This window comes from Mycteria americana, chromosome 1 (assembly GCF_035582795.1).
Source record: "Mycteria americana isolate JAX WOST 10 ecotype Jacksonville Zoo and Gardens chromosome 1, USCA_MyAme_1.0, whole genome shotgun sequence".
In the NCBI taxonomy this organism is placed as follows: domain Eukaryota; kingdom Metazoa; phylum Chordata; class Aves; order Ciconiiformes; family Ciconiidae; genus Mycteria; species Mycteria americana.
In genome coordinates this window covers 56445821-56473129 of record NC_134365.1, presented here as the reverse complement: position 1 = coordinate 56473129, position 27309 = coordinate 56445821, and the positions used below count along the sequence as shown (strand labels likewise).

The window sequence follows — 27309 nt, the reverse complement described above, 5'->3', positions numbered from 1 at the left end:
CCATCACACCACGCGCCGCCGCGGCCGCCGATTGGCCGGGGGCGACCTGGTCTCATTGACAACAAACCGCGGGGGGCGCGCGCGCCGCTGCCGTGGCGGCGGGCAGGTGGGGGCGGGGCCGCCGGCCGGCCGGGGCGGCCCAAGATGGCGCGGGGTCGGCGGCGCTCGCCGGCAGCCTCCGCTTGAGCGCCCGGGGCGGCGGCGGCGGCGGGGGTTCATGCGCCGGTGCGCCCGGCCGCGGCGGGCCCCTGCGCGATGGAGGGCGGCGAGCTGGGCGCGGAGAACATGGAGACCCTGACCGAGCTGGGCGACGAGCTCACCCTGGGCGACATCGACGGTGGGCGCCGCGGAAAGGGGGTGGGGGTGGGGAGGCGGCGCGCGTGGGCTCCCCCACGCGGGGTGGGGGGAGCTCTCACGCCCGTCCGCGCGGGTCCGGGGCTGCTGGTGCCGCCCGGGGGGTAGGGTGCGTGGGTGTGGTGGTTCTTGGATCTCGCTGCGTGGGGTGTTCCCCCCCCCCTCAAGTGGGGAGTGGGAGCGCAGGGTGGCCGCACCGGCTTGGCCCCGCGGCGTGGGGTGCGCTTCCCACGCGGTACGGGCTTCCAGCGCGCGTGGGGGGGGGTGAGCGGGGAATCCCCCGTCCCGGGTGGGTAAAGGCAGGGGTGCGGGGCGCGTCCCGCCGGGCAACGCTCGCCTGGCGAGCGGCCACGCGTGTCTCCCCGCGTGGCGCGGGCAGCCGACGGCCAGCTCCGCCTGGGGAGCGCTTTTGAGCGACTTTCATGAGGCTGACCCACGCCGGGGGGCGTCGAGGCAGTAACCGCAAGAAGCCGCGTGGGAGTCCGAGCCCACGCAGCCGCCGAGCCCTTCCTCCCACCCGTGGCCGCTGCCGGCACGGGAGAGGGTTGGAGAAAGTGATTACCTTGTCTCTATCCTCCTGCCTCAGACCCACGGGGCAAATGGTGCGGCCCGGGGTTCCCCTCGTGTTTCCTCGTGGCTCTCTTAAAAGTCGGTGCCAAATGATTGCTGGAGCTGTGCCGCCACTAGTGTCTGTGGGAGGAGGCCGTGCCTCCTCGCCCTCCTCCACCGAAACAGGTGCAACTCCTTAAATGTCCCTTTCTCCCCCCTCCCCCCCCCGTCCCACCCTAAAACTTCGCCGCATCAACGCCAGAGCTCAGACCCACGAGAAAATCCCCGTTTTCCACCGAAGCGCAGCGGAACGACGCGCCCGCGCGCGGCGCCGCGCTCAGTGTTTCCCCAAACTGCGCCTGAAAGCCCAGGAAAAATGTCATTTCTGGGCGAGCCGTGCCGTAGGCTGGGGACGGGGAGCGGGCTCAGCTCCCCTGCTCCGCTCGGCTGCAATCCCAGCCAGAGCGCGGCTTCGGGGGGCGATGCCTAAAGCGTCCTCGGTCAGCAGTTAGGAAGTAAAATTAAACTAGCGCTTTTAAATTTCTAATTGCAATTGATTTGCAGTGTAGCTAGGGGCAAAATTTATACTTTTTTTTTTTTTCCTTTATCATACATAAAAGAAGAATATACCTTATGAGAATGTAAGGGGCTTATCAGTTATCACTCGTAAAGTTGCCGGTGCAAATCGAAGGTGGTGTTTGCTCTTGTTTAAGCACAACGTAATGACTTCTTGGGATCCATATGGAAACGGAGACGAATTCCGATGAACCCGGAGCCGGCTCTGAAGGGCGGTGTGCCCGGGGAGGTGTGATTCAGAGCGATGAGTAACTCGGGAGAAAGAGCTTCACCTTCCTCCCCAGCTCCTGGGGTGGATTTTCCTGGGGCGGGGGAGGTATATGACAATCCTGATTTTTTTTTTTTTTTTTTTTTTGTGTACTCCGACACGGATTCATCTCAGGGTTTGAAATTCTGCAAGGCTTTTGATTAGGTTTTGAAGTCTTCTTGTTGGCGGGTCTCAGCGTTCCTCTCCCGTTCAGGCCGAGGGGCCCTCACCGCCTGCTCCACAGCTTTTGGTTTTCCGCGGTGGAGGAGGAACGACGCCGCTCCGGCGGATGTGCCGACGGCTCTGGGATGCCGGCGCTCACCGGGTCGTGCACCAGGACGGGGCGCGAGGCTGGTCGGGGGGGTCCCGGCGCTGAGCCGAAGGTGTCTGGCTCTGCCTTGGCACAAGCTCCTCCGCCGTCCGTGGGCTGTCCTGCGTGGCCGCGGGTACCTCCTTGCTGGAGGGGTGCTGCCGGGTGCCGCCTTGCCCTGGGGGTAACGCCGGAGAGCGAGGCCCGAGTCGGTCGTGGGTGCGAAGCAGGTCTGGGTTTGGGGCAGAGGGGTTGTTTCTGTGGAGGTTGGGATCTCCGCCGCTTTGTGTTTCTCAAAGCACGGCGTCTCCAGCAGCGTGAGGAAGGGCCGCCCGTGTGCAGGCTCCAGGCTACCACCTGGGAGAGGCAGCTAAAGCCCAGCCCTCGCCTTTCTGCCAGGTATTCGGGCGCTGGGCTAATACGAGCAGCAGAAGTCCTCGGTGGGCTTGGTTTCGTAATACCTTGTTGACATTTTTTTAGCCGTGGGCTGGGCTGGGATAGTTTTCTGCAGTAACGTCTCACTCCACCTTAGGGACTGAGAACTCTTCGGCAGCAAGGGTGCCGGTGATCTGGCGACGATGGGTTTGTCACCGATAGCCATCCTCCCAAAGCACCCGAGCTTTCTAACAGTTAATGTAGACACTTGCTCTGTTCTCTGTGTAGGCGAAGGTGTTTTAAAAGAAAGAGATTTGGATTTTGGATGTTGCCGTTTCTCCTGCTTTTTATTTTCCTTGTGTTGCTGCTAGGGCAATTCTTGGGCACTCTAAAAGAAGTGGGTTTGATCCTCTGGCAGTCTAATTTTTAAGAATGAATGTTTAGACTTTTTGCATTTAGTCAAAATTAAGTTATTTATGATAAAGATGTGATTTAACATGTGAGAGCAAGAGTAGGTTTTTAAATAAGATACTAAATCTGCTGTGTTGAACACAATGTTCTTTAAAATACGCTAGAAATTTGGCTCTTACACTGGAATTTGCTCTTCCAGAGCAAATCTCATCCGATTTATGTTTATTCCCTGCTTGCAGTAGTGCGGTCTGATAGTGAAATAGCAGTGCCATCAAATGAAGAGCTTGAGAAGTATGTAGTTGGGATTATCAAGTTTATCACGTTGGGGTTTATTTAGGATGGTCTCAGCTGCAGTCGGTTAGAGGGTGAAAAGCTGCTTAATACCCATCTAGATGTTATGCAGAAGTGTTAATCTTTAAACAGCCCTCCTTGCTCTGGTAATGTTTTGTGAAAGTTTCCTGAGGCATTGCATTAAAAAAAATAAATAAATCTTTTGTTCATCTAGTTAAAAGCGGAGACAAAGGTTTGGTCCGGCTGGTCCCCGAGGGCGGCTGCTGCTCCATGCCGGGGGAACCGTGCGTCCCCGCTTACTGTCGGGTTATAAATAGGTCAGGAGGACACATCTCCTCCCAAGCTCCTCCATCCAACAGACTCAAGTTCTTAAGAGCAGTGGTTGTGGTCAGTCCTTAAATGTGTGTCAGGGCGTGGAGAGATTGCTGTCGGAAGGGGAGAAGAGTAGTATCATAGAAATATAGAAATATGGCGAAACATTCGTTGAGGGAGCAAGAGGCTTGGAGGATGATCCCTGTGCTCTGTCTCAGGAGTGTCAGACAAATTAATTGGATGAAGTGTGGGTGGCATTTCGGAGAAGCAAATTAATAGTCCTCTTATTGCTGGGACAATTTCCACAGAAACATTTTGTGAAAAGTTTGCTTCTTCGAACCCCCTTCATAAACCACAGCATCAACGTCCTTTGGGTTTGCGGATTGGAAAGCTCCTGGTGTAAGGAGCACTCTGCCATGTTTTTTCCTATAAATCAGAAGTCTATTTTCTACTTTCTAAACCTGAATTTATTCTTCAGTTATAAACCCTCCGTTATGTTTGTGGGTCCCCTTCCTTTTTTCCTACTTCCAGAAAAAAAATAAACAGGCCTTGGAGAAAGCTGTGGAAGAGCCAGTGCAGCGTGGGCAGATCCTGGGGTGGGGAAGGATGCCTGACTCCTCACGCCACCGCCCATGCACAGATCAGGGAAAGCATTCAGGTAGCTTAAGGTACATAATTGGATTAAATTGGATTAGACGGAGGGAAGAGGAAGCTTTGCTTATGAACAGTGACTTCTCGGTTGTGAAATTTTTTTCTGTGGGGGGAAGGCTGTAGTGTCGTGTAGTGTTGTGGTAGGAGCCTCTTGATGTGGACCGATAAAATACTGGAGAAGGTGGGATGGAGAGAAACTGCTGTGCAGGACTTGCAGGCAGGGGATAAATAGGCAAAAAAAACCCAAAAAAGTTGTTCCGGTGGTTTAAACACATGCATGGATTTCTCCAGTTCTATGAAGTGTTGTTTCCTTTAGTGTTTTTTCCCCAATTCCTGGTACGCTTGAAAGTAGAACAAAGTTAAGATGAATTCTTATCCTATTTCTTCGTTTTCCAGGTACTCAGTGGGGCAGGAGGGATAGGGGACTTGAAGCCACCCTAAAAGTTGGGTGGGAGAACGGTTAGTGCTGGAATTGTGGAGGTGCTTGGTTTCTCCCTTCTGCAAGGATTAGGTTGGAGCAGTGATGGAATGAGATTCCAATATTTTAAATGTATTGGAGATGGCTTTACGTTCTAGTATTTGCTTGGAGCCTGTAGTCTGGGAAAGTGTTGTAGGAGAGTCCTGCCTTTCCCCCTGAGCAGCGGCAGCAGTGCCCCACCGCTGGCCACCTCTTGGTTTCTCTCTGGAGATGTTAGATTGGTGTGATATGTTCTCCAGAGGTTTTGAAGGACCCGGACCTCCCTTCTGTGCATGCACGCCAGCGTTCAAGTCCTGACCTTGTGGCGGGTGACAAGGTGTATGGGCAATACAATAGCACTGAATGCTTTTTCTTCTGTTTTACAGAGATGCTGCAGTTCGTCAGTAACCAGGCAGGGGACTTTCCAGATCTGTTTTCGGATCACTTCTGTGGCACCTTCCAGGGCAGTGGCGGCGGCAGCAGCGGCAGCAGCAGCAGCGGCGGTGGTGGGACCCTGGAGCCGCAGTTGCAGCGGCCGTACAGCCAGGTGCAGCTCCAGACCTTCCCGCCGCCCCCCGCCTCCCCCCAGCTCCAGAGCCTGCCGGTCAAAGCGGTGCAGGCAACACCTCCGGCCCCTCCGCGGTCGGCCCCTCTCCTTCAGCCCCGGCCCCCGCTCCAGCCTCAGCTCCAGCAGCAGGCCGTGATGATTACGCCAACGTTCAGCTCTGCTCCCCAGACCAGGATTATCCAGCAGCCGGTGATCTACCAGAACGCGGCCACGAGTTTCCAAGGTAGCGGTCGGGGTGCTCAGGCTACGGGTGCGCGTGGTGCACTCGTGATTTCGGGGTGCTCAGGCTACGGGTGCGCATGGTGCACTCGTGATTTCGGGGTGCTCAGGCTATGGGTGCACATGGTGCACTCATGATTTCGGGGTGCTCAGGCTATGGGTGCGCATGGTGCACTCGTGACTTCAGGGTCCTCAGGCTACGGGTGCGTGTGGTGCACTCGTGATTTCGGGGTGCTCAGGCTACGGGTGTGCGTGGTGCACTCGTGATAAACGGTGTTGGTGTTCAAACTCCAAAAGCATCCTCAGCCACCACAAGCCTGACGATCCTTCTTTTGCGGTGCTGTCTGTGGGGTGTCCCTTCTCCTGCCTACATGGCTTTGGAGTTGGGGGGGGCGTGAGAAACTGTCATAAATGAGATCTGAAGTCTTCGTGTGTCCTCTTGTGATAGTTGTCATCTTGCTGCTCTCCGCTGTTATGGTCTTCTCTCCTATGCCTCTTTGGAGGTCTGAGAAAAGTATGTCTAAAAAAATGGTTGTCAGCAACCCTGTCCTGCTGATGGGTGCAGTAGGCAGGTCCAGTCCTGACGCTCTGGTCTGTCCCATGTGGCAGTCCGGAATGAAGGGACATTTTAATTACCAAAGTCTCAAGTACAGTACTTGCACTGAACAAAGACACTTGTAGGGATGTTTAACGATGACCGGATCTTCCTTTGTGAATGCTAGTCTTGATCCTTTTCAGTAGGTTTTGATTCTTTACATGATAAACAGGATCCTAGGGTACGCCAAGATCAGCAGGAGTGGGCAAGTGCTGGTTGGATGTACTCCGTAATCTCACTGAAGTAATGAGTCCTGTCCTATCAAACCAATGGTTTTTGACTTTATTTTCTCTTAGCTGATCCTCCGTGCCTCCTGGAAAGCTGCTATTCTAGATGCAGTGTCTTCTTGCAGGAGGCACCAAAGGAGCTGGAAGCTTCCCAAGGTGTGGGATGTGTTAGCTGAAGGCTGCCTACAGAGAAGCTCTGGGAAGAGGAGGAGTGAAGCTAGGAGCGTTTATGGGTTCCAGCACAGAGACCTATGTCTCTGGACTATTCCTGACATCTCTTCTGCTTTTCAGTTCTCCAGCCTCAAGTCCAGAGCCTGGTGACATCCTCCCAGGTTCAGCCGGTTACCATCCAGCAGCAAGTGCAGACTGTGCAGGCCCAGCGAGTGCTAACGCAGGCTGCCAACGGCACCATCCAGACGTTAACACCGGCCACGGTCCAGACGGTCGCTGCACCACAGGTCCAGCAAGTTCCAGTAAGTAAAAATGAGGAATGAAACAGGGATCCAGCAGCAGAATAAATTGCTTTTGTGGGTCAGGTCTCCTGGCTTGCCAGGGAGAAGGTGGTGAAGCTTGTGGGGGTGGCGGTCCTGGCTAGGATTGCTTTTGCACAAAGTGTGAGAGGTATTTCTAGCCAGCCTGTGCTCTAGAAGTGTTTTACTTCATGCAAGTCGTGTGTGAGAGTCCCTGTTGTGAGCCGTGATGTGACTTGAAGTAATGGGCAAGGCGGCTCAGAAACCATTTTCACTAAAACATCTGCGTAACTAAACTTGGTCTAAAATATTTTTGTAACTTGGTGCTGCCAAACTAGATTGGAAACCTTACTTGAACAAGCTTTCTTTGATTTTTTTCCTCCTTCTTTGAAAGTCCACCACCTCTACCATGTCTTATAAGGGCCGGGTGATACGGGAATGTTTTCTTCCAATTCTTCTGCCACAGTTTCTTTGATCTCTTTGCTGCTACAGTGTCATGTGACTTTTGTTTTAAAACATACATGTGAGAGTGAAAAAGTCTTGTGTTTCTTTGTGTTAGATAAAAACATGGCTAGGGGATATTCTCAGTATGGCAAAGTTGCTTTGGTTCAATTGTACCGTGCCATCTATAGTGTTCTCTGTATTTCAGAGTCAGCGAGGTATTTGAACACGTAAGAGCAAGCTGTGTTATGGCAAAATAACTTACTGTTGGTTTTGATCTGCTTAACATTCATGGTACAGATCCTTTCAGTGAAATCAGAGGGGGGAAAAGCTACTGCAGGTATCTGGGAAGTGCTGTAGCCAAAGCAGGCTGTTCTAGCCATGTTAGACTCCGAGTACTCAACCAGTTGCTGCAGAGAGCTAATTATAGGTGTCATTGGAGAGGGGAAGGGAACTTTTCCATCAGCTCTTCCGTGTTTTTACATACTCGCTTACTTCTGGTGACTGATTTGAAAACCAGTGTGCTGGTGTTTCCTCTGCTCCCCTCCCACCAGTGCTGTTTAGACTGTCTCGTGGTCAGAGTTTGCATCAGGGGCTGACAAAAACCATTCAGGTGATGCAGGGTGCAAGGTGAAAGAAATACTCGCTCTGCTCTTTTGCCATCCGCTGAGATGTCGTCGCTTACCTCTGGCTACTGAGATCACCAGAGAAATACACGCCTGCTCTCTGCATCACCCGTAACTTCTTTCAACCTAGGTTCTGGTCCAACCTCAGATCATAAAAACGGACTCCCTTGTCCTGACGACCCTGAAAGCGGACGGTAATCCCGTTATGGCCGCGGTACAGAACCCAGCGCTGACAGCGCTCACCGCTCCCATTCAGACCACAGCTCTGCAGGTACCGTACAGATGTTCTTCCTTCCCTCTCCTCACTGACGTCCGTCCCTCTTAATGCAAGGAAGAGGTGTGGGCTTTAGTATTCTGTAGTGGTGCAAATGGGAGGGGTTTCAAGGGCTGCCCCAAACATGTCCAGAGTGAGTAATACCCTGTTTCTGCCAAGGCTAAACACACAGATTGTACTTTTTTTGGCAGCCTCCCATGGCCAGTAAGCAAAGACCAAGGGCACGTTTCTGTTTACCTTTTTCTGGTATTACAAGGAGAGGAATATGACCTAAAAATTCCATCCAGTTTTTAACCTCTGGAAGATATTTGAAACTGAAAGCTAACTCACTCAGAATACCCGTGGAACTTCCTTGTCCCCCTCAGTAGCGTCTAATAGCAGTATGTTGAATGTGAAAACTAATTAAGCTTCTTTTCAAAGGGTGTTTGCAGTGAGGATTCAGTATAATCATTGGAGATGGCAGCTGTGCTTCATGGCCTCCACTTCTTATCAACTCAGAGAAACTTGTGCCCCCAAAGACGCATTTATTATAATCTAGTACATTCTGAACAGATATCTCTGTTCAAATATTTACTGGGGGAGATAAACTTGCAAGTCTGGACTTAAGTTTTGACTTATTTTGCATAGCATGGTAGGCTTCTTATGTACTTGTTAGCAGCCAGGCTAGTCTTCAATTAACCTCCTTGCTTTTAGGTGACGTTTTCACACAGAGGTGAGTCTTATGTGATTGTGTCTGTCTGAGCGACAATCCATAAGGCATTTTGAACACATGGAAATTTGGTGGAAATTAGCCAAGGAAAGGTGTAGGACTTGAATTCACTTATTTGTCAAGGTCCAGCTTGAAATGAAACTAAATTAATTTCTATTTCAATTAAAATAATATTTCAGAGTTGAAATTGTTCCTGAAGTTGCTCACGGCTAGTTTATTCTCATTTATGTTAGTCTGTCTTTTGACAGAAATAACTCTTCCTCTCCATAACCACTTCCCTGATCCTTGGTGTACTTTAGAGAGCATGTGTACCCTTCTCAATCTTGTTTTGCTGGGTTAAACAGTCTAAACTTTCTTTACTCCAACTGCCCTCGAAGGCCCTCTGTGCAACTGTTCTGGTGGGACTCATCATCTTCATCGCAGAGTACATACTGCTTTAGTTTGGTGTAGATGGTCTGTCCTACGTCGTGATGTCCCAAGTTTGAGCTTTTCACACCAGTGTGTATCACTCGTTGCCTTAGTTCCTCATCTTAAGGCATTTTTATAGCTTATGGATCTATTTTTTTTCCATTTAATTGAATTCGGATCAACTGCATTGCTCAAGCCAAGGTTTGTTTTTCCATAGTCAGGTCCTTTCTAACATTGCCGTTACCAGTTTGGAAGTAGCATTCCCTGTTGGTGATTTGATGACTTCATTCGTCCACAGAAAAGGTGGATTTGGACGCTTGGGGTGTAAGGATTGTAGGAGCAAGGAGGAGCCTTGGTCTGTTTCTCTATTTAGTGGATGAACAGAGCACGGTATTGGCGGAGGAGTGTTGATGCTCTTGGAGAACAAGAGATGTCCTTACTCCACAGTGACCAGTGTGGGAGGCAGAGTGGCAGATTTTTTCTGTGCTGCTGTGCCAATGCTTGTGCCAGCTAAGGAAGACGGGAGGAAATTGGCATATCTCTTCTTTTCTGAGCTGTACAAACTTGTCCTGATTCTTCTTTTGTTTACTCCTTTTTCTTTTGCCATCGTAAACCTGATCTAAATTGGCTGATCGCTCGTGACCCTTGTTACGCATGGTCTTCGTAGACCCTCGTTGGGAGCAATGGGACCATTTTGACGACAATGCCGGTGATGGTGGGACAAGAAAAGGTACCTATCAAACAAGTTCCTGGGGCTGTCAAGCAACCAGAACCACCTAAAGAAGGAGAGAGGAGAACAACTCACAATATCATTGAAAAGCGTTACCGGTCATCCATAAATGACAAGATCATTGAGCTGAAGGACCTTGTCATGGGGACAGATGCCAAGGTAAAGATGTGGAATAAGAGCAAATCTAGTGTCATAAATACTTTGTCTTCAGGTGCTCATTGCTCTACCAAATGAAGCAGTTGGGTACATGCGACTGTTAGTAGTATGCACACGTACACTGGGATAAGACTGGTGAGAAACGCTTGTGTGATGGAAAGCTTGATCATTGTATTCAGGAAGGTTCACCTGTAAAATGTTTATCTTACTATCTTAGTGGTACTGTTTCTTGAAAATAAGCTACATCTTATGCATTCGTTCTTATGTCAGGTCTAACTTAAATAGGCCCTCTAGGTAAAATATCCAAGTGGCTGTTCTGATAACTCTGCCAAACCAGAGCTTGCTTAATTTAAGTTTCCTTTTCTGTGTGACTGTAGTAGGGACGAGGGTTTACAGAACTTTCCAGTTTGTTTCCTTTAGATACTGAGTTGTAAAAACTCTTGCTTGCTCAAATATTAGAAGCTTTATTCCACCATGTGTTCAGGGTTGTCCTATTCACTTTATCCTATTCACTTTGTCCTTTTCACTTTATGCTGGCAGAGCCGGGAGTAGTATTCTTGATACCTTGCATGGTCTCCGTACAAATACATTCACTAGGGAAGTCACCTCCTGTTGCTGGGTGGAATTGGAAGCTTACGTTTTAAAAACATTGGTAATGAGTGATGGCTTCGTAGTACTTTGGGCTTGTGTTCACAAGCTAAACTTGTCTGCTGCTGCTGGAAGCAAGTATTTTCATGGGGACGGCCAAGGGAGTGAGGCAAGAGAGAACCACTTATCTCAGAATTAAACAGTGAACAATAGTTAACAGACAGCAGCTTGTTCCATCCCAGAAGAGAGCCACTTAATTTTAAAAAATGTGGTACTTTCAAAGGACTATGTCTGGCTGAAACCTAAATGTGAACTCTGTTGTAATTTGGATGTTAATCTGTTTCCATTGTACTATTTTTATAAGATCTTTGAGAGACCCCAGTCCTTGTGTGTCTTTCAAAGTCTGATACCTTGCCCACAGAGTGTGCCCCACTATTAGTTTCTTTGCAGCTGCTGAATGGTCCTTTACACTCTTTTCTTTCTATCTATCACCACATGATACAAAAGGTTGTGGTATCCCTACAAGCAGGAGTGACCCTTTGACGCTCTTCATATAAACTGCTTTCTGTACGTCTTAATTCCTTGCAGATGCACAAGTCTGGAGTCCTGAGAAAAGCCATTGATTACATTAAATACCTACAGCAGGCCAACCATAAGCTGAGGCAGGAGAACATGGTTCTGAAGCTGGCTAACCAAAAAAACAGTAAGTTGTGGAGGCTGTGCGGCAGGGGGGAGGCAGTCAGCAGGAACGTCGGATGCCTTTTGCAGTTTCTTACCCTTGGCAGAGGTAGATAACGTGCATGTTGCATCGATAGTGGCCAGTGTTACTGCAGATGACAGAGCCAATCTGAGTGATGCTAGCAGGATGCAGGATCGAGAAACGTGTGCACTGATTTTTGCAGAGCTGTTGAAGGGCATTGACCTAAGCAGTCTGGTTGACAACGATGTGGATCTGAAGATAGATGACTTCAACCAGAACGTGCTGCTGATGTCTCCTCCAGCCTCTGACTCAGGATCCCAGGCTGGCTTCTCTCCCTACTCCATTGATTCGGAGCCAGGAAGCCCACTCCTTGATGATGCAAAGGTATTTGTGACTTCAGTTGTCAAATTTGAGGCACCTACTTCAGGGATACCTAAGGGCCAGAATTTAAATTCTCCTAATTCTCAACAGTGGAACCAGCGGACATCTGGCAAGCAGATCTGTAGGGGTCAGAGATCCTTTGTAAGGATGAGGAAGGTGCACGGGTGTGTTTTGTCTTTTCTTAAATGATTACTTAAAAGTAATGATTATGTGGTTATGATTTCTTAAAAGACTACTTCCTGAGCTGTATTATCTGAGCTGTACCTTAGCTGCTAGAAGAACTGTACTTAGCCTTCAGCCCCTGTGGAGCCTCTTTGGACTTACAGTGCATGTTCATGACCCAAAGAGCCTGTGGCTTTCCAGGGATATGTATGTTCAGTGAATAAAGCAGGAGAAATTGGAAATGGATGATGACATTAGCTGTGGTTAATGAGACCATAAGTGACCACAGTAACAGAAAGCTGTTAGCTGTCTTCGGCTGACAGGTTTGTTTTGTGGATATCACAGAAGAAGTGGGTCTTCTGGGAGATCCTCAAAAGAGTAAGGGCAGCAAAGGTTAATCCTAGCCTAAACCAGGGATCCAGTTAATGATAATTGAAATGACTGGGAGCAGAAGGAAGGTGAAGGCACTCAAATACTTCAGCCTTATCTTACTAAGCCAGGGAAAGCTTCACTGAGCTGCTGATCTTGATCTTAAAAGCAAATTTTAAAACATGTTCTGTTTCTCCTTCTTCCCTACCCCTCCCTTGGCATAAGCATTTTTTTGTTCTACAGAATGGTAAGCAGCTTTTTCTCTCCTCTTTTCTCTCCACTCCTATTCCTTTGAAGGTTAAAGATGAGCCTGACTCTCCTCCTGCGGCCCTTGGTATGGTGGATCGCTCTCGAATACTTCTCTGTGCTCTCACGTTCCTTTGCCTTTCCTTCAATCCTCTGACATCCCTCCTGGACGCCCGGGGAACCCCGGAGTCCGACAGCCCAGCGCGCCACGGCTCTGGCAGGAACGTGCTGACCATTGAGTCAGGTAACGAACTAGAATAGTTTGGACCACAGAAAGTGGCCAGGCTTACGTGGTCTCCCTGAAGACCATCTCCAGCTATGATGGCTGCAGGCCACGAGGTGGATTGTCGGTGCGATTCAGTAGAATGGTTTTGTGTGTTCCGGGAGTTGTACGACCTCTGTTTAATGGTTGGGGAGGGGTAGTAACTGCAGGGCTGGGTGTGGGAGGAGAGCCAGCCCGGAGTGCTTGGACATGGTTCTGGTTGACATCCGCATCCAGTGTTCTTCTTGTACAAAACCAGCCATTGCTCAGCGTGGTGAGGTAGAGGGGGCACCCGTTTGTACCCCAGCAGCCTGGGCTCTTGGGACAGACCCTTGAAAAGCAGTTCAGGGTAAGGAGCGTCCTCCTGTCCTCACCGGTCTTTGAGGCATGTTCACTTTATATTTGTTTTTAAGGTAACTGACTGATTTTTGTAACTTAATAATAAAGTAATAGGTGAAGGATTACTTCAGAAACACTGTTGCTATAGACTCTTGCAACTGGCTCGTTCAATACACTTATTCCATAATATTCCTAGTTTAGAGTACAGCAGCTTAGGGGGGGGCAGGGGATTCTGTAGGCGTGCTGTCATTTCCCGGACTGGTAAATACGCTTCCTCAGTGTCGCTTTGTAAACTTAATTAACACCAGAAAATGACACTGAAGTATTGAGTACCCATGGGTGTATGATAGAAAAATCAGAATACAAGGTGGTCTAGGAAAACTAAGTCCTGACTCAGTTATTTTATAAATCAGTCTTGTAAAAATAACTATTTTTATTTAGTTGGGAATGTTGTGGCTTGGAGTTTGGATGAAGAGCTGTTGATACAGGTGTTTCCTGATTAAAATGCAGTCTTTGCAGAAGTTGATACCACATGTGGCAAGCGTAGCAAGACATCCTTCTGGATCTGTGCTCATCCTGTTGCTAGGCTTTCGGTGTCCAGATTAACTTTTAACTTTCCTTTTGGGATGTCCATTGCAGATGCAGGTGGTTGGTTTGGCTGGATGATGCCCACGCTGATCCTGTGGCTCGTGAATGGAGTGATTGTACTGAGCGTGTTCATAAAGCTCCTTGTGCATGGAGAGCCGGTGACCCGGCTGCACTCAAGGTCATCGGTCACGTTCTGGAGGCATCGCAAGCAAGCGGACCTGGATTTGGCGCGGGTAAAGTTGACTTGTTTTGCATCAAACGCATCTTCTAGGAGGGGGTGTGGGTAAATGCATCCTAGTGAGGCAGTGGCTCGGCACTTGCAAGAGCATGGTATTCCTCGAGTGGATTATCCTCTCTGACTTCAGAGAAGCTGGTGCTAGGTTGTCCTGAGTGGATTGCCATCCTCCCTCAGCCTAAATTAGTGAGGCATGGACATCAGCATTGGAAGAGGCTCCTAACATCTGTCCTTGTTCCTTGCTGCTGCATCTTGTAGCAATCTTTGGCAGCAAGGTCTTGGTTTTTGTCCAGAATCTGGCCTCTGCTGTGTCTGTCTGTTTACTGTCCTCCTGCCTCTTGGAAGTCTTCTCCATCGTTGAGGCAACATTTGGGTCTTGGTATGGGGACCCTGAAACTTCCATGTTGTTTGAGAAGGCAGGAAGCTCCTCTCACCTAGTGCCGATGTCTCTCACGGGCAGTGCAGGATCAGAGCCATGTGTGGAAAGGTACGTGTAGGCCAGATTTGAAGCTGGTGTAAATTGCTTTCACGTTTACTGGGACTGTATTGACTTCCCTCAGCTAAAGATCTTGTCCTAGCTTGCACATCAGTTTGTCTCGCTCCCAATGCTTAAGGAAGTCCCAAAGTGTCTCTGTGATGGTGCTTTTTGTTGTTGAACCTTTTGTCGTGTTATTTGCCAGGGGGATTTTGCTGCAGCTGCGTCAAACTTGCAGACTTGCCTGTCGGTACTCGGCCGAGCGCTGCCAGCTTCCCGCCTGGACTTGGCCTGCAGCCTGTCCTGGAACGTGATCCGCTACAGCCTGCAGAAGCTGGCGCTGGTGCGGTGGCTGCTGAAGAGGACTTCTCATCAGTGGCGGGCAAGGGAGGCCACTGCAGGCTTCGAGGACGAGGCCAAGACCAGCGCTCGGGATGCGGCTCTAGCGTATCACAAGCTCCATCAGCTCCACATAACAGGTAGGAGCAGAGGTGGCAGATCTGCTGCCCTCGTTTTGCCAAATGAGGAGGCTCAGAGCTGATCCTGGGGGATACAGGGAGAGCACTACGGCCTCCCTCCTCTGGGAGGGCTGCTGTTGGAAATTAGCCTGATAAATTTCAGGAGCCACTTACTAAAACACAGCAGGTTCGTGCAATAAAAGAGCTCTGTAAGAACGCCCGAAGCAACAGCAGTGTCTCGAGTTACGTGTTCCTGAGTCTGCAGGGGTGGCTGAGAGTCTTTCCCAAGCAGCAGCTGATGGAGTCCAGTCACTTTTTGCTGCTGTTAAGGGCTTGTTTCATCCCTATCGCTTGGGAACGTGCTGTGGAAGCAGGGGCTGGGGTTAATTGCTGGAAGAATTTACATTTCCGAAGCTGTGCAGAGCGCAGATTGCCGGTTGGTGTTGATATGCTTTGAAAACCTGGGCGTGTGCACATGTACTAAGGAAGTGCTTGAATGTTCCTTGTGAATGGTTGTTTTTGCCGTTTCCTTGGCAAACCAATTTGCGGTGTTAATAGGCTCCGAGCACATCAGAAATCCAGCTAAATTTCCTTCTGCCTAATCATGCTGTGTGAATTGCAGCCATGCCGCCAGGGAAAAGTTCCTGTCCTTAATGTTATCTGCGTAGGTACAGGCGTGGACTGCAAAGGAGTTCAGTTTTAAGATAGTGATTAGTATAGTGAGACAAAATTTGCTGATGGTTTTATCATAACTGGTTTAGCTATGCAGGGCTTTCTTGCAGAAACAAAGCTGTGGATGCCAACCTTGATATCTGCGGAGGGAAGACTCAGTTAAAGTTGTTCTGTTGCCTGAATACAAAGTAGGCATATGACGTTGTAAATGTCTTGTGTTAACAGGTTCTCATTTGTCTCTTTAGGGTAGTAGCGCTGCAAATCACGGTAGTATTTAGTAGCTGGTACTACGATGTCGAAAGTTAACCCTTTTCCTTTCCTTTCTGGTGCAGGTAAACTTCCCTCCAGCTCAGCTTACTCGGGCTTGCACATGGCCCTGTGTGCTGTGAATCTGGCTGAGTGCGCAGAAGAAAAGATCCCACCCAGCACAATGGCAGAAATCCACCTGACGGCTGCAGTTGGCTTGAAAACCCGCTGTGGAGGCAAGCTTGGCTTCCTGGCGGTGAGTTGTCGTCTCCTCTCCCATCATACCTTCAAGCAGAGCTCTAGGAAGGCCTGCAAGCTGGCACTGCTGTAGCTCAGGGCATCTGCTAGCACTACAATTACCATATGGCCTGCAATTACGATACGAGCTGTAATGACCTTCGTCCTCGGTGGTGTGTCTCCCTGGGTGCTGTTCTCAATGTTAGCCTCTCCTTTCCCCAGAGCTACTTTCTAAGCCAAGCTCAAAGCCTGTGCAGCTCGGAGCGGAGTGCCATTCCTGACTCGTTGCGTTGGCTGTGCCATCCCCTGGGACAGAAGTTTTTTGTGGAGCGAAGCTGGACGGTGAAGTCTGCTGCGAAGGAGAGCCTGTACTGCACCCAAAGGAACCCCGGTGAGAGCTGCTTGTGTCCCGAGTGCGTGGCCTCCCAGCACTTCAAGCCTGGCAGTCTCTCCACCTCTGGGACAAAAGCGGGTGTCTTGTTTGAGAGCGTGCTCTTGTACGTCTGGCCTGCTTGTGGTCTTGATGGGCGAGAGGGGCTGTGGAGCTGAGGGATGTCTCCTCAGCCTGCAGGAGATGGTTCTCTTCCCCTTGTATACTGTGCTGTGTTGTCCCGCTTGTGTCTTTATATGCTGGAGCACAACCTAGATGTGGCCCCGAATGACTGGGGGGTGACTTTGGGGTGACCAAGGTTTATCCTCCGCAGAGCAGCATCACCTCCGTTTTGCTGAGTGGCTGAAGTGGCACAGGGATGTTTGGCCAAGGGCTGCAGCTTGTAATGGGTAATAAGTAAGAGTAATGGCTAATGAGTACGAATGGTAGTTAAAAAGGCCCTGAAACTTAGTCTTTAGAAATCTTTGCATTAATTCCTCAAGAATTTTCCTCTACTGCTCTTCCTCTTGCTCCTATATTTTGATTCTTTTTGGTTGTGTTGGGAGGTGGCTATCATTGTATGCAAGTGAAATGGTTTGGTTTTTTAATTCCTCTCTAGCGGATCCCATTGCACAAGTTCATCAGGCATTTTGTGAGAACCTGCTAGAGCGAGCAGTGGATTCACTCGTGAAGCCTCAGACTAGGAAAGAGCTAGCGGGACAAGAGGAGGAGGAGGAGCCATGGTAAGTTTGTGTGCTGTGCTGGGGACTGCTGGCCGCAGCTGCAGGCTCTGAGGCAGAGCTCACAACCATTGACCAAGCGCTCTGGGGCAAACTGAGTGGTTGGTCCTTATTAAAGACTTGAAACGACAGCTAAGTCAGATCACCACAGCTTATTAGATGGGTGAGCTCTACCTCTTCATATTAAAACCTCTGAAGTCAAAGGTGAACCCGGGTGTGGTAAGGGTTTTTGGTGTCAGCTGGCATAGTGCTGGTTGATTCCTCAACTGGATGGACGGCACTTTCTCTGCTGACAAAGCTTAATGTTCAGGAACACTAAAATTAGTGTGCACCTACCACTTCTATAGACCAGAACATACGTCCTGGCCTCTAAGAGCATGAAGGTCTGGCATGTCAGAGAGTGACCCCTCCAGCTCACTATGTTATGCATGAGGGTCTTCTCCTAACTCAACGAAGTGCTGCACTTATCACCAGTGAAAAATCAAACCAGCGCGTGGCAAGAGCAGGAGAGATGATGTTGGCCGAAATTGTCCTTGGTCTCTGCAAGCTCTGTAACCAAATGAAAGGGGCTGATAGGTGGGAATCGGAGCAGCTCTTTCCTGGACTCGGCAGGAGGTGGAGCCCCTGCCTTCTCCGGTAATTCTGCACTGTTTCTCGCTGATCTCCAGGTTTGCTGGTGCCAGGCAAACACTATGTAAATATAGGGGAAACTCTGTAAGGATCCTGTCCCCAAAAAGTGTGGGTAAAAGCCTCAAATGGGAATGTAACCCGGTTTCCCTACCTATGTAGGGAAAATATTGCACATTTAGCTTCCCGCCCCCGCAATCTCACGTCTGTTTTCTAGCAGCATTGCAGAGAATGAGCAGCAGTTTGGTCTAATTGCTTGCAAAATACAAATGCTTGTGATGCGATGCTGCTGTTGATGATGAGAGAAGGTAGCAGGATTTGTATAAGTGAGGGGGATTGCCAATATACTTGTGGGAGTCCTGTCTCATGGAAAGGACTAGCTTTAGTAACACAGCAAGCCTTCTGCCCCCACCTCCACCAGGGGTAGGAGCTCAAGATCTTCCTCTGTAGCATGTCCCAGGAAATTAGATCATTGCCGCATGCGCTACTTTGACCAACGCTATGAACACATTATCACTTGCATTCATATATATTTGCATATATGCAAATAGTCACTCGCAGAACTGTAGTTCAGCCTCTTTTGGAGGCAGTGATGAAAAGGAGCCTGTAATCAACTTGTAACATATGTCATGTCCAGCAACTCTGTAGTTGAGGTGAGACCCCTGAGGTTGACTCTAGTTCTGTGCTGGTCTCCTTGCATGGGGAGACGTGAGGCTGCTCCTCCATGAGCATCTGTCTGTGCGCTTCCACTCAGGGCAGTCTCATCAGTCTGATGATGTTGTGTTACTTGTGGAGCTTGAACTTTCTGCTGGCTTAACAGGTCAACATTGTTTAAAAATGCCTTGTGACTGATGAGAAATGCCTTCAGGCTTTGGTATCTCCTGTTTGACAGCATAGCGAAGGTCTGCCTTGCTTCTTTTTTTCAGTGAGTTCTCTAGTGCCATGGAGTACCTGAAATTGCTCAACTCTTTCTTGGACTCGATGGGAAGTGGAGCCCCACCCTTTGCCAGCAATTCTGTACTCAAGTCCGCCTTGGGTAAGTCCAGCAGAACCGAAGCTCTCCCAGCTGCAGGAACTACTGCTGATACGTGTTCCCTCTCTCCCCGCCGCCTCTCAAACTCCAGGCAAGGAGGAACGCAGTCCCTGGAGTGAAACTTGATTGCTGAGCAGCAGCACACCACAATGTGGTATGGCAGCTCAGACTGGAAGAGGGTGGTTGGGAAGGCTCGTAAATTCGGCTGTGTGTCGTAATGCTGGGTGCCCAGGTGGGACTGCAGTTACTTGTATTGATGGGCATGTTCCAAGCTGAAACCTGTGCCTTCACCTGAAAGCTTGCTCCTGGCAATGCAAAGCAAGAGGAAGGGTGTAGCGTATAAACCAGCATAGCAGTGTTGCAGTTGAGGTACAGAAGGGTTTTTTTCCCACTTAATTACCTATTGGACAAAATACAGATTGACCTCCCTTTCACAGCAGCTGTCGTGTATATTCCTCAATCTCCAGAGACCTGCAACCCCTGCTGTAGACAAGCTCTGGGCATCTATTGGGAGGCACTTGTTTTGGTCCCTTGGTGTATATTTAGTGGGATAATGAGAGCTGTAGACTCCCTCTGAGCCGTGCACTCATTAGGGCTTGGCTGATAGCAGGCTGCTGGAGTATTTGTCTTGCTTGGTATTGCTACAGACAGCACCTGACAGCTCACCGGGATGCTGCTGGAGCTTTAGACACAGACTAACTGTGCTGTACCTAAGATGTGTAGAGCAAACACAGAAAGAAAACTAGATACTTCTTTTTCAAGGGATTGGTTTTTTGTATAAAGGGATGTCTATATTTGGGTCAATCTTGTCATGAAATTTAAAAGCAACTCAGAGTAGCAGAGCCTATGTCCTTTGGCCCTAGATAAGCTTTGGGAAGTTTTTGAAGGGATGTTAAATAACGGAGGAAGTGCTACAGGGAACCTGATGTATTATTTACTAGCTTGATGGTGATTAGTGCCAGGGCATGGTACGTACAAGTAGAGTTGTTACTTTGGGGTGGTGAGTGGAGATCCTTGTCAGGAAGGAAATCAACAGATTTCTAGACAAGTAGATGGGGTAAGTTCTTGTTGACAAGATACAAACTCAGCACCCAAAACTGTCCGGTCAGATGTAGGGTGTTTCCAAGTCCCTTTGTGTTCCTGCAGCATGTTTCAGCGTTTACCCAGACAGCTGCATTCCCATGGGATCAGTTCGGGCTCGTTAGCGTCGATCTTGGCAGAAGGCACTGGCAAGAGCACGTGACACCTGCCCCCTTCTCCGAGCGGGAAGGAGCCGGGTGTCCTCTCCTGGGTTGCAGCTTGTGATTCTGTTTCACAGGCCCTGATGTGGTGTGCAGATGGTGGTCAGCAGCAGTGGCTATGGCAATCGGTTGGCTCAGAGGGGATGACGCAGCTGTGAGGTCACATTTCGCGGAAGTGGAGCGCATGCCGAAATCCCTGGAGATGTCAGAGTACGTAGGCCTTGTGCGACTTTCAAACCCCTACTCCTTCTAAAGAGGAGCAGCTCTTCCCCCAACCCCTGTCCTGTGGGCTACCCCTACCTGTGCTCTGGAGTTGCACACCTCTTGTGCTCTGGGACGCAGTAATGCACTGTGCTCAGAAATCAATGTGTAGATCAAGGCTTGAAGGCTGATACTAGAACTGTGGACTGGAAGTGTCAGAATTGGTGCTTTAGGGATGTCCTTTGGCTTTGTCCTAATTGCACAGCCTCCCGCCTTCCAAAATCAAACAACAGAACTCACGCACTGATGGAAAGGCTAGCGTCACCACCTTGGTTCTTTTGCATTAAAGCTGCTTAGCCAGTTTCCTTCCATTTCTCTGAGCAGTCTGTGTAGGTGAGGAATAATTTCCATCTTTTTTCACTCTAAGAAATGATATCTCTGCTCTTGAAGATGGGAGGGTGAAAGCTGATGCTGGTTGCTGCTTGAGCTCAGCTCCTGGGGCTGCCCTGTGGCAGCATGACGTGGTACTGCTTGAAAGCAGCGCGCTCTTTCTCTTTCAGGAATGCCCTGGTGAAAGCCACCTTCTACGTCTGTAAAGCCATGCAGGCCTCGCTGTCTGGGAAGGCAGATGGACAGCAGAGCTCCCTGGGTCACTGCGAGAGGGCCAGCAGTCAGTTGTGGAACAGCCTCAACATGAGCAGCGGCATCTCCAGCACCATCCTCAACAACGTAAGAACTATAAGCCCCAGGATAACACGTAGTCTGTTGTAGTTGTTGGTCTTGCTGCAGGTGCATCACTTCCCCATTGTGTGTATCTGCATTCTCCATCCATCCTGTGTCCGATGGGAGTAGAAGGGAAACTTCCTCCCTTTCCTTCCAAAGGGCATTGACATTTTTCTGCCCCTGCTGTATGGAGGAGCAGAGCTGCAAGTACACCACTGTTTCCCTGGGCATGGTCTCCCACTCTGGGAGTTGGCTGAGCTCCCACTCTTCTCCTGCCAGTACCTGTCACCCCTTTCTGGTGCTTTGACCACTTTGAACTTGGTCCATGGAAAGCATCCATCTCTGTCCTCCAAATGAAGTTGCTGACACCTGTAAAGCAGGACCTCATTAAGTCAAGTGTGCTCTGTTTTGGGCAGCACTCATGAGTGTTTGAACCCTCTACCGCAAAAGTAGGACTATGCCGTGCTATTCCTGAGTTTGTGTGGGGCTTGTTTCTCTCCTTTCCAGGATTACCTAAAGCTGGAGCTTCCCTGCATGGCATGTGGGACACCGTTCTGGTCCCTTCTGTCGCTCCTGGGTGGCAGCTGTAGTGCATTGTAGTTGCATTGCATGTTGTGGCAGTAACTGTGCAATGTTTCTGCAGTGCAGTACAGAGGCACTCTCTGCTTCGGCAGCGCGGGTACAGTCCCCTAAGAGCAACTAGGACAGCGAGCGATGCTAGGAGGCAGCAGCAGATGGGGAAGAGGGATTTGGGCAGCCACTGTGGGCTGTGTCAAGATTGCCTTTTTTTCTCTGCAGGCAGCAAGGCTGTCTTTGCTGTTTCGCACTAGTTAGTATCGCCGTTTGGGCAGGAAAGCCTTTGCAGAAGGCTGGGGCATTGCTGGTGCAATATCCCCTTGGCACGTCTTGTCTGGAGGGGGGTCGGGGTCAGGCTTGCGGAGGTGTTGGCTCTCCTGGAGGGGACAGCCGCTCCTTGGGCACAACCTGGCACTTGTTCCTTAGGCTGGACCTCTCGGTGCCAGGCCCCAGAGATGCCGCTTGGGCAAAAGGCAAAGTCCTGCTCCCTTCGGTGCATCGTGGTGGGGCGACTCGGCTGGGAGGGCCGGGGAGCCCCCCGGGTGGGCAGGAGGTGCTGCGGCCGCCCTCCCGCGGGCCGTGTCAGCAGCTGTGTAGCAAATGGCCTGTTGCTCGCCTGATGGGTTGTGTTAATAAGCGTGTGTGCCCGGGCCCCCTGGCTCTTGCAGATGATCCAGCTGCTGGCCTGTGACTTGCTGCTCTCTCTCCGCACCAGCCTGTGGCAGAAGCAGGCGAACGCCAGCCAGGCCCTGGGTGAGACCTACCATGCCTCGGCCCCCGAGCTGACGGGCTTCCAGCGTGACCTCGGCAGCCTGCGCAAGCTGGCCCATGGCTTCAGGCCCGCCTATCGCAAGGTGACGGCTTGCATCCCCTGCCCGCTCTGCCTCCAGCTTAGCTATAGCCCTTGCCGGGGGGGCAACGGGGAAGCTGTGGCCCTTGGAAGCGTAGGGTGTACCTGGGCTTGAGGTGGGATGGGGTCTGCCACTTGGGGTGGGATGGATGGTCTGCTGCCAGCAGCCTCCATGCTTTCTCTTGGTGGGTGATGAGGGAGGCTCTCTCATGGGAGTCTGCTGTGTGTGGGGAGGTATCCGCCTTAGTTTCTACGTAGAAAACCATCAGCACGTCTGTATTGCCAAGCAAATACCATGGTATCCCGTTCTGTAACGTGGCTTCAGACTGGGTCGGTCCCTCCAGGGAGTGTGGAAGGAGGCTTCCTCAGCCATGTTGGCTCTGCAGGTAGCTGGGGGTCAGATGCCTTCTGCACCTGTAGAGCACCAGGTGCTTCTCTGGGGGTTTTCCCCCCACTTCTGTTCTGTTTAGTCTTATCTAGATTTAAGCCTCTGTAGAGGAAGTGTAGTCTACTACTTAGACAAGAGAGTTGTCCTGGTATTGTCCAAACTCTGGATTTAAAAGTTTGATGCTGTTACTGGGGTGCTGCACGAGCAGCCTGGGGCGAGACGCCCGCCTAGGCCACGGTGCCAGGGTTTGCTCTCCCATTTTCCACCCTGTTTCCTGCTCTCGTTCCTCCCCCTTTCCAGGCCACTCACAGTTATGCATCAAAAGCTTTTGTTTTTCCTCCTCATGGTTGCCCTGACCTGCAAATTCCCCGGAGACAGATGGGAAAATGAGGGAGAAGCATGGAAGCGGGTTCGTGTTGTCGAGGCATCAGTGCTCTGCTCTCGAAACGCGGTGGCTGAGGGCTGATGCGAGTTCAGCCGCAGCATCACCCCCGTGCTGGCCCACCTCTCATCCCCTGTCCTGCCTTCCCTTCCAGGTCTTCCTCCACGAGGCCACCGTGCGCCTGATGGCGGGTGCCAGCCCTACCCGCACCCACCAGCTGCTGGAGCACAGCTTGAGGCGACGCACACCCCAGAGCAGCAAGCAAGGTCAGCCCCGGGGCTGGGGCAGCAACCCACTGCCGGGGGGACTGGGAGGGGGCAGCGCTCGGGGAAGGTGGGGGGGCATAGCTGCAGCCTGCAGCGTCTTCCCCATGTCGGAGGCTCAGGATAATGAGCTCCTGTCAGCCTATATGGCTCACGGCGATGCTTTTGCCACGCTCTCTACAAGCTGGCTAATGTGAGCTGCCAGCCATGGGCTGGAGGTGTTGGCGAACAGGCTGGAAAACATTTTTGCCTTTGTGCAGCCACGCATGCATGAAACGGCAGGCTGGAGTTCGGGGCAGTCAATGCAAAGGCAGAAGCCAGAAATCCTAAAAGAGAGAGCCGAGAGACGTGGTGCTGGCTGTAAAATCCCTTGGGGGTTTAAGAAAATGGGCAGATGTGTGTGCCCGTGCTGGGATGAGCCCTAGGAAGGGAAGTGAAAGGGACCGTCTCTGTAGAAGACAGGATTGCCAGTCTCTGCCTGACTCCAGCTCGGACTGTTCTCCCCTGCCAGCCTAAAGCAGCTGCTTGGGGATCCGCAGGGTGCCCCTCGCTCTTGGCACAGCTGGGGGACGCCAGCAAGGGATGCCTGTGCTAACTGGTGCCAGCCGAGGGCCTGCATGGCGGGGTTTCATCATGCAAGGTGGTAGCTTCATCATGAGCTTTCTCTCTCCTCTTTGTGCATAGGTGAACTGGACACCCTGCCGGGCCAGAGGGAGCGAGCCACGGCCATCCTGCTGGCCTGCCGCCATCTCCCCCTCTCCTTCCTCTCCTCCCCGGGCCAGCGAGCAGTCCTGCTGGCTGAGGCCGCCCGTACCCTGGAGAAGGTGGGGGACAAGCGCTCCTGCAACGACTGCCAGCAGATGATCGTCAAGCTGAGCGGGGGCACAGCCATCGCTGCCTCCTAATGCCGGCATGGGGCCGCCTCGTGCAAAGACAGCCTGGTCGACCGTCAGCCTGGACTTCCCTTCTGGAGCTTAAAAAAAAAAAAAAAAAAAAAAAAAAAAAAGTGCTAGGTTAGGGCTGTGCTGGTGGGATTGTGATGGGGTGGGAGAGGGAGGGAGGGTTTTGGTTTGTTTTTTTTAACTTGCCCCAAGTTTAGCTTTATTAGCCCCCTTGCTTGTTCTCAGGCGCTGCAGCAGAAATCTGTCTAGTTGTGGTTTTTGCGACTGTGCCTGGGGCTGTTGGGAAGCGCTGCCCTGACCTGGAGCCCCCATCCCTGCGGGGGGGGAGAAGCCCACAAGCCCAAGGCATAGAGAAGTGGCACATCCCGTGTCTGTCCTCAAGGGCATCTTGTTCCCTTCCCGAACACCTCTGCGGAAAGAAACCTTTGGGGATGGCAGAGGATCTGCTCAAGCCTTGCCCCGCGGGGCTGCTGGGGTCAGGGGCTGTTCCTGAGAGAGAGGGGGAAGGCACCAGCTTTCCTTGAGCTGTGTGTCAGGAAACTGAAGCCCCCTGGACCCAACTTACAGAGGTGCTCTGGGAGCATCGCTTGGGTCCAGTGCTGCCCGGCAACTTTCTCTACAGTTTTTATACAGGTTTTTTTATAGGAGTGTTTGTGGCTTTACAAAAACGTAGGGAACGATGCAGCAGATTTCCCTTCCTCTCCACTTCATGTGTCTCCTTCCTGTGATAGCTGCCTCTGGTTTTTGGCAGGGGGCTGGGTTTGTGGCAGCCTACGACAAGCAGAGCCTCGTAGAAGGCCAGGGTGTCCCTGGTCATCTGGTGCTGGGTGGCAGCAGAGGTGGACGTGCAGCGCCCTGCGCTCGGCATGAAGGGTGAATGCTTCTCTGGTGCCTTTTTGTTGATGAAGAAACAATTTTTAGAAACAGTTTTTTAATTTTACTCAACTCCCAGAACTTGTTTTCAGGTGTTTCTCCTTCCCTTCTCCAACCGCTCAACAGCTCCTGAGCTCCTGCCGGGACTGGGAGGCACTGGTTCAGGGTGCGAGTCTCCCAGCTCTGTTACCATCGCTATTCAGAGCGGTTTGACTTGGAGGTGTTGAGTCGCCTGTGACTTTCCGAGAGGGGGAGGTGGATTGGGGACAGGGAGGGAACAGTTTGCCCTCCTTCTCTCTGCCTTTCCTGTTGCATCTCTCCAAAGAAGTGCAAAGCGGTTGCTCTCACGTGTGCAAATGCGGGAACCAGCCTTTGGCAGGTGGGCATTGCTGTTTCTCTGTGCGTAGCCGGTGTGTGCTCAGTGTCGGCAGCTAGAAGCACTTAGATATGGCCAGCAGCCCAATCCTATTGTGTCCCAGTTGGGCCCCTACAGGCTGACTCCTGCAAAATCAGAACTTGGGCTGTTTTGCAAGAAGTTTCTGCACGTATCCAGCTTTTGCAGAGGGGCACAAGAGCTTGAGCTCCTTCCCAAATGAAGGGAAAAGGATGGGGGCTTGTCGTCTTGCTTTGCATGGGGTCTTTTGGCATCTGGGAGGGGGATTTCATGTGCTGCAGGAATCGAACACAAGTAATGCTAGCCTTAGAATTGCCTGGCTTCAATAAGATGGAAACGGGGGCCAGGAGAATCCTGTCTCCCAGCAAAGCCTGTTCCCAGTGATCCTGGGCTATCGCTGCGAACAGAAGCATGGGGACCAGAAGACGCTTCCCTCCCTACCCCGTATTTGGGGAATAGCTGGTGGACACCCAGCTGCAATGGCCGGCAGCCTGTGCTTCTCGCCCTCCTGGCAGGCAGGGCTGTCCCTTGCTTCCCGGTGTCAGCAGTCGGAGGGGAGAGGTTGCTCTTGCGTGTCTTTGATCAGTGTAGGGGGTGCTCTGGTGGCAGCCGCTTCTGCTTTGAGCAGGTATCCTAAGCGTGCAGAACAGCTCTTGGGTTTGAGCGGGTTTTGGTTGCCCATCCCAAGTTTCTTAGCTTATCAGTGATCCTATTTTGGGGGGTGGATCGCATCCTCCTGCTTTTTCTCCTCTTAAGCGGCTCTCGCACTCTTCCTGGTCATGGGTTTTTCCTAAAATACAGAAACTCCTTACCTGTGGCAACCTCCGAGTTACTTCGTATTTCCCCAGATCTGCGTCCAACACGTGGGAAGTTTTGTGCTTTAGTAAAAGAGGAAGCGAGACTTTTGGAAAACGGAGATGCTGAGGCTTCACTTTGTCACTAACAGCGGACCGAGTCCTGGGGGGGTGGGCTGCAGGGAGTCCCGGCTGGGCTGGGGGTGGGAGGCCGAAACCCTGGTAGCTAATGGCATGATCCACAGAGGGTCCTAGCACTGCTGGTACTTCTCTCCCCTCCAGGGCAAGGGATCTTTGTCCTGTTTTTTCTACACTGTTCATAAATTTGCTGCCCGTCTGTCCCTACAACTTTTTTTATATGTGTGTGTATATACTGTAACTTTTTTTTGTTTGTGGGTGGGAGGAAATTGTTTTATGGATTATGTGAAGAAAGTCTATTTATCCACGTGGAGTTCGGAGTAGGGATGCTTTGTGAAATGAGGTGCAACTGGTGATGGGGAGGTTCCCCGGGGAACATATCTGCTGTCTGAAAACCCTGTTCCAGGGCTCATGGGCATCTGTTACCTAATAAAGGCGAACGTTACCACCACCTCCTGCCTGCCCTCTTTCTCTCGGCCCTCTTCATCCCCCCCAGCAGCTGCTCTTAAGCATAGGTGAGCCTGAAATGTCCTTCAGAGATATCCAACCACACCAGCGCCTCAGGAAGCTGTCAGTCCTTTGTCCAGATAACCTGGAAAATGGAGGTGTACGGCTTGCAACGAAAGATGGTCCCCTGGTGGGGCAAGTGGGGGGTGCCTGTGCTCCTTTGGAAGCAACCCACGAGGCTGATGGCTTGAGCAGAGCCAAGCAAGGCAGAGCTGGGCCAGAAGCCTGCAATTTTAGGAGCATCTATATGGGAGGAAAGGTTTTACCTGACCTTGCTTGGAACAATGTCCTGTCGCTCCATCTCTTCGTTTCTCTGCTCCCCCTGGTAAAACTCTGTCAGAACCATTAAACTTCAGCCCGAGGAGAGCTGTTTGGTTTTCGTGTAGCTGCTCA

At 51.1% G+C, this 27309-nt stretch overlaps 1 protein-coding gene across 1 annotated transcript; it reads left to right on the top strand.

Moving 5' to 3' along the window:
- The first annotated feature begins 104 nt into the window (after nt 1–104).
- Nucleotides 105–26860, top strand: SREBF2 (sterol regulatory element binding transcription factor 2). Its single transcript, XM_075499481.1, has 19 exons — nt 105–337; nt 4920–5324; nt 6434–6615; nt 7810–7950; nt 9738–9959; nt 11133–11247; nt 11447–11628; nt 12454–12646; nt 13643–13824; nt 14507–14780; nt 15764–15933; nt 16137–16305; nt 16904–17027; nt 18578–18687; nt 20003–20135; nt 20687–20855; nt 22094–22279; nt 23200–23311; nt 23993–26860. The coding sequence occupies exons 1-19, from the start codon at nt 256–258 to the stop codon at nt 24211–24213; spliced, it is 3372 nt and encodes a 1123-aa protein (XP_075355596.1). The 5' UTR covers nt 105–255; the 3' UTR covers nt 24214–26860.
- The last annotated feature ends 449 nt before the right edge of the window (nt 26861–27309 follow it).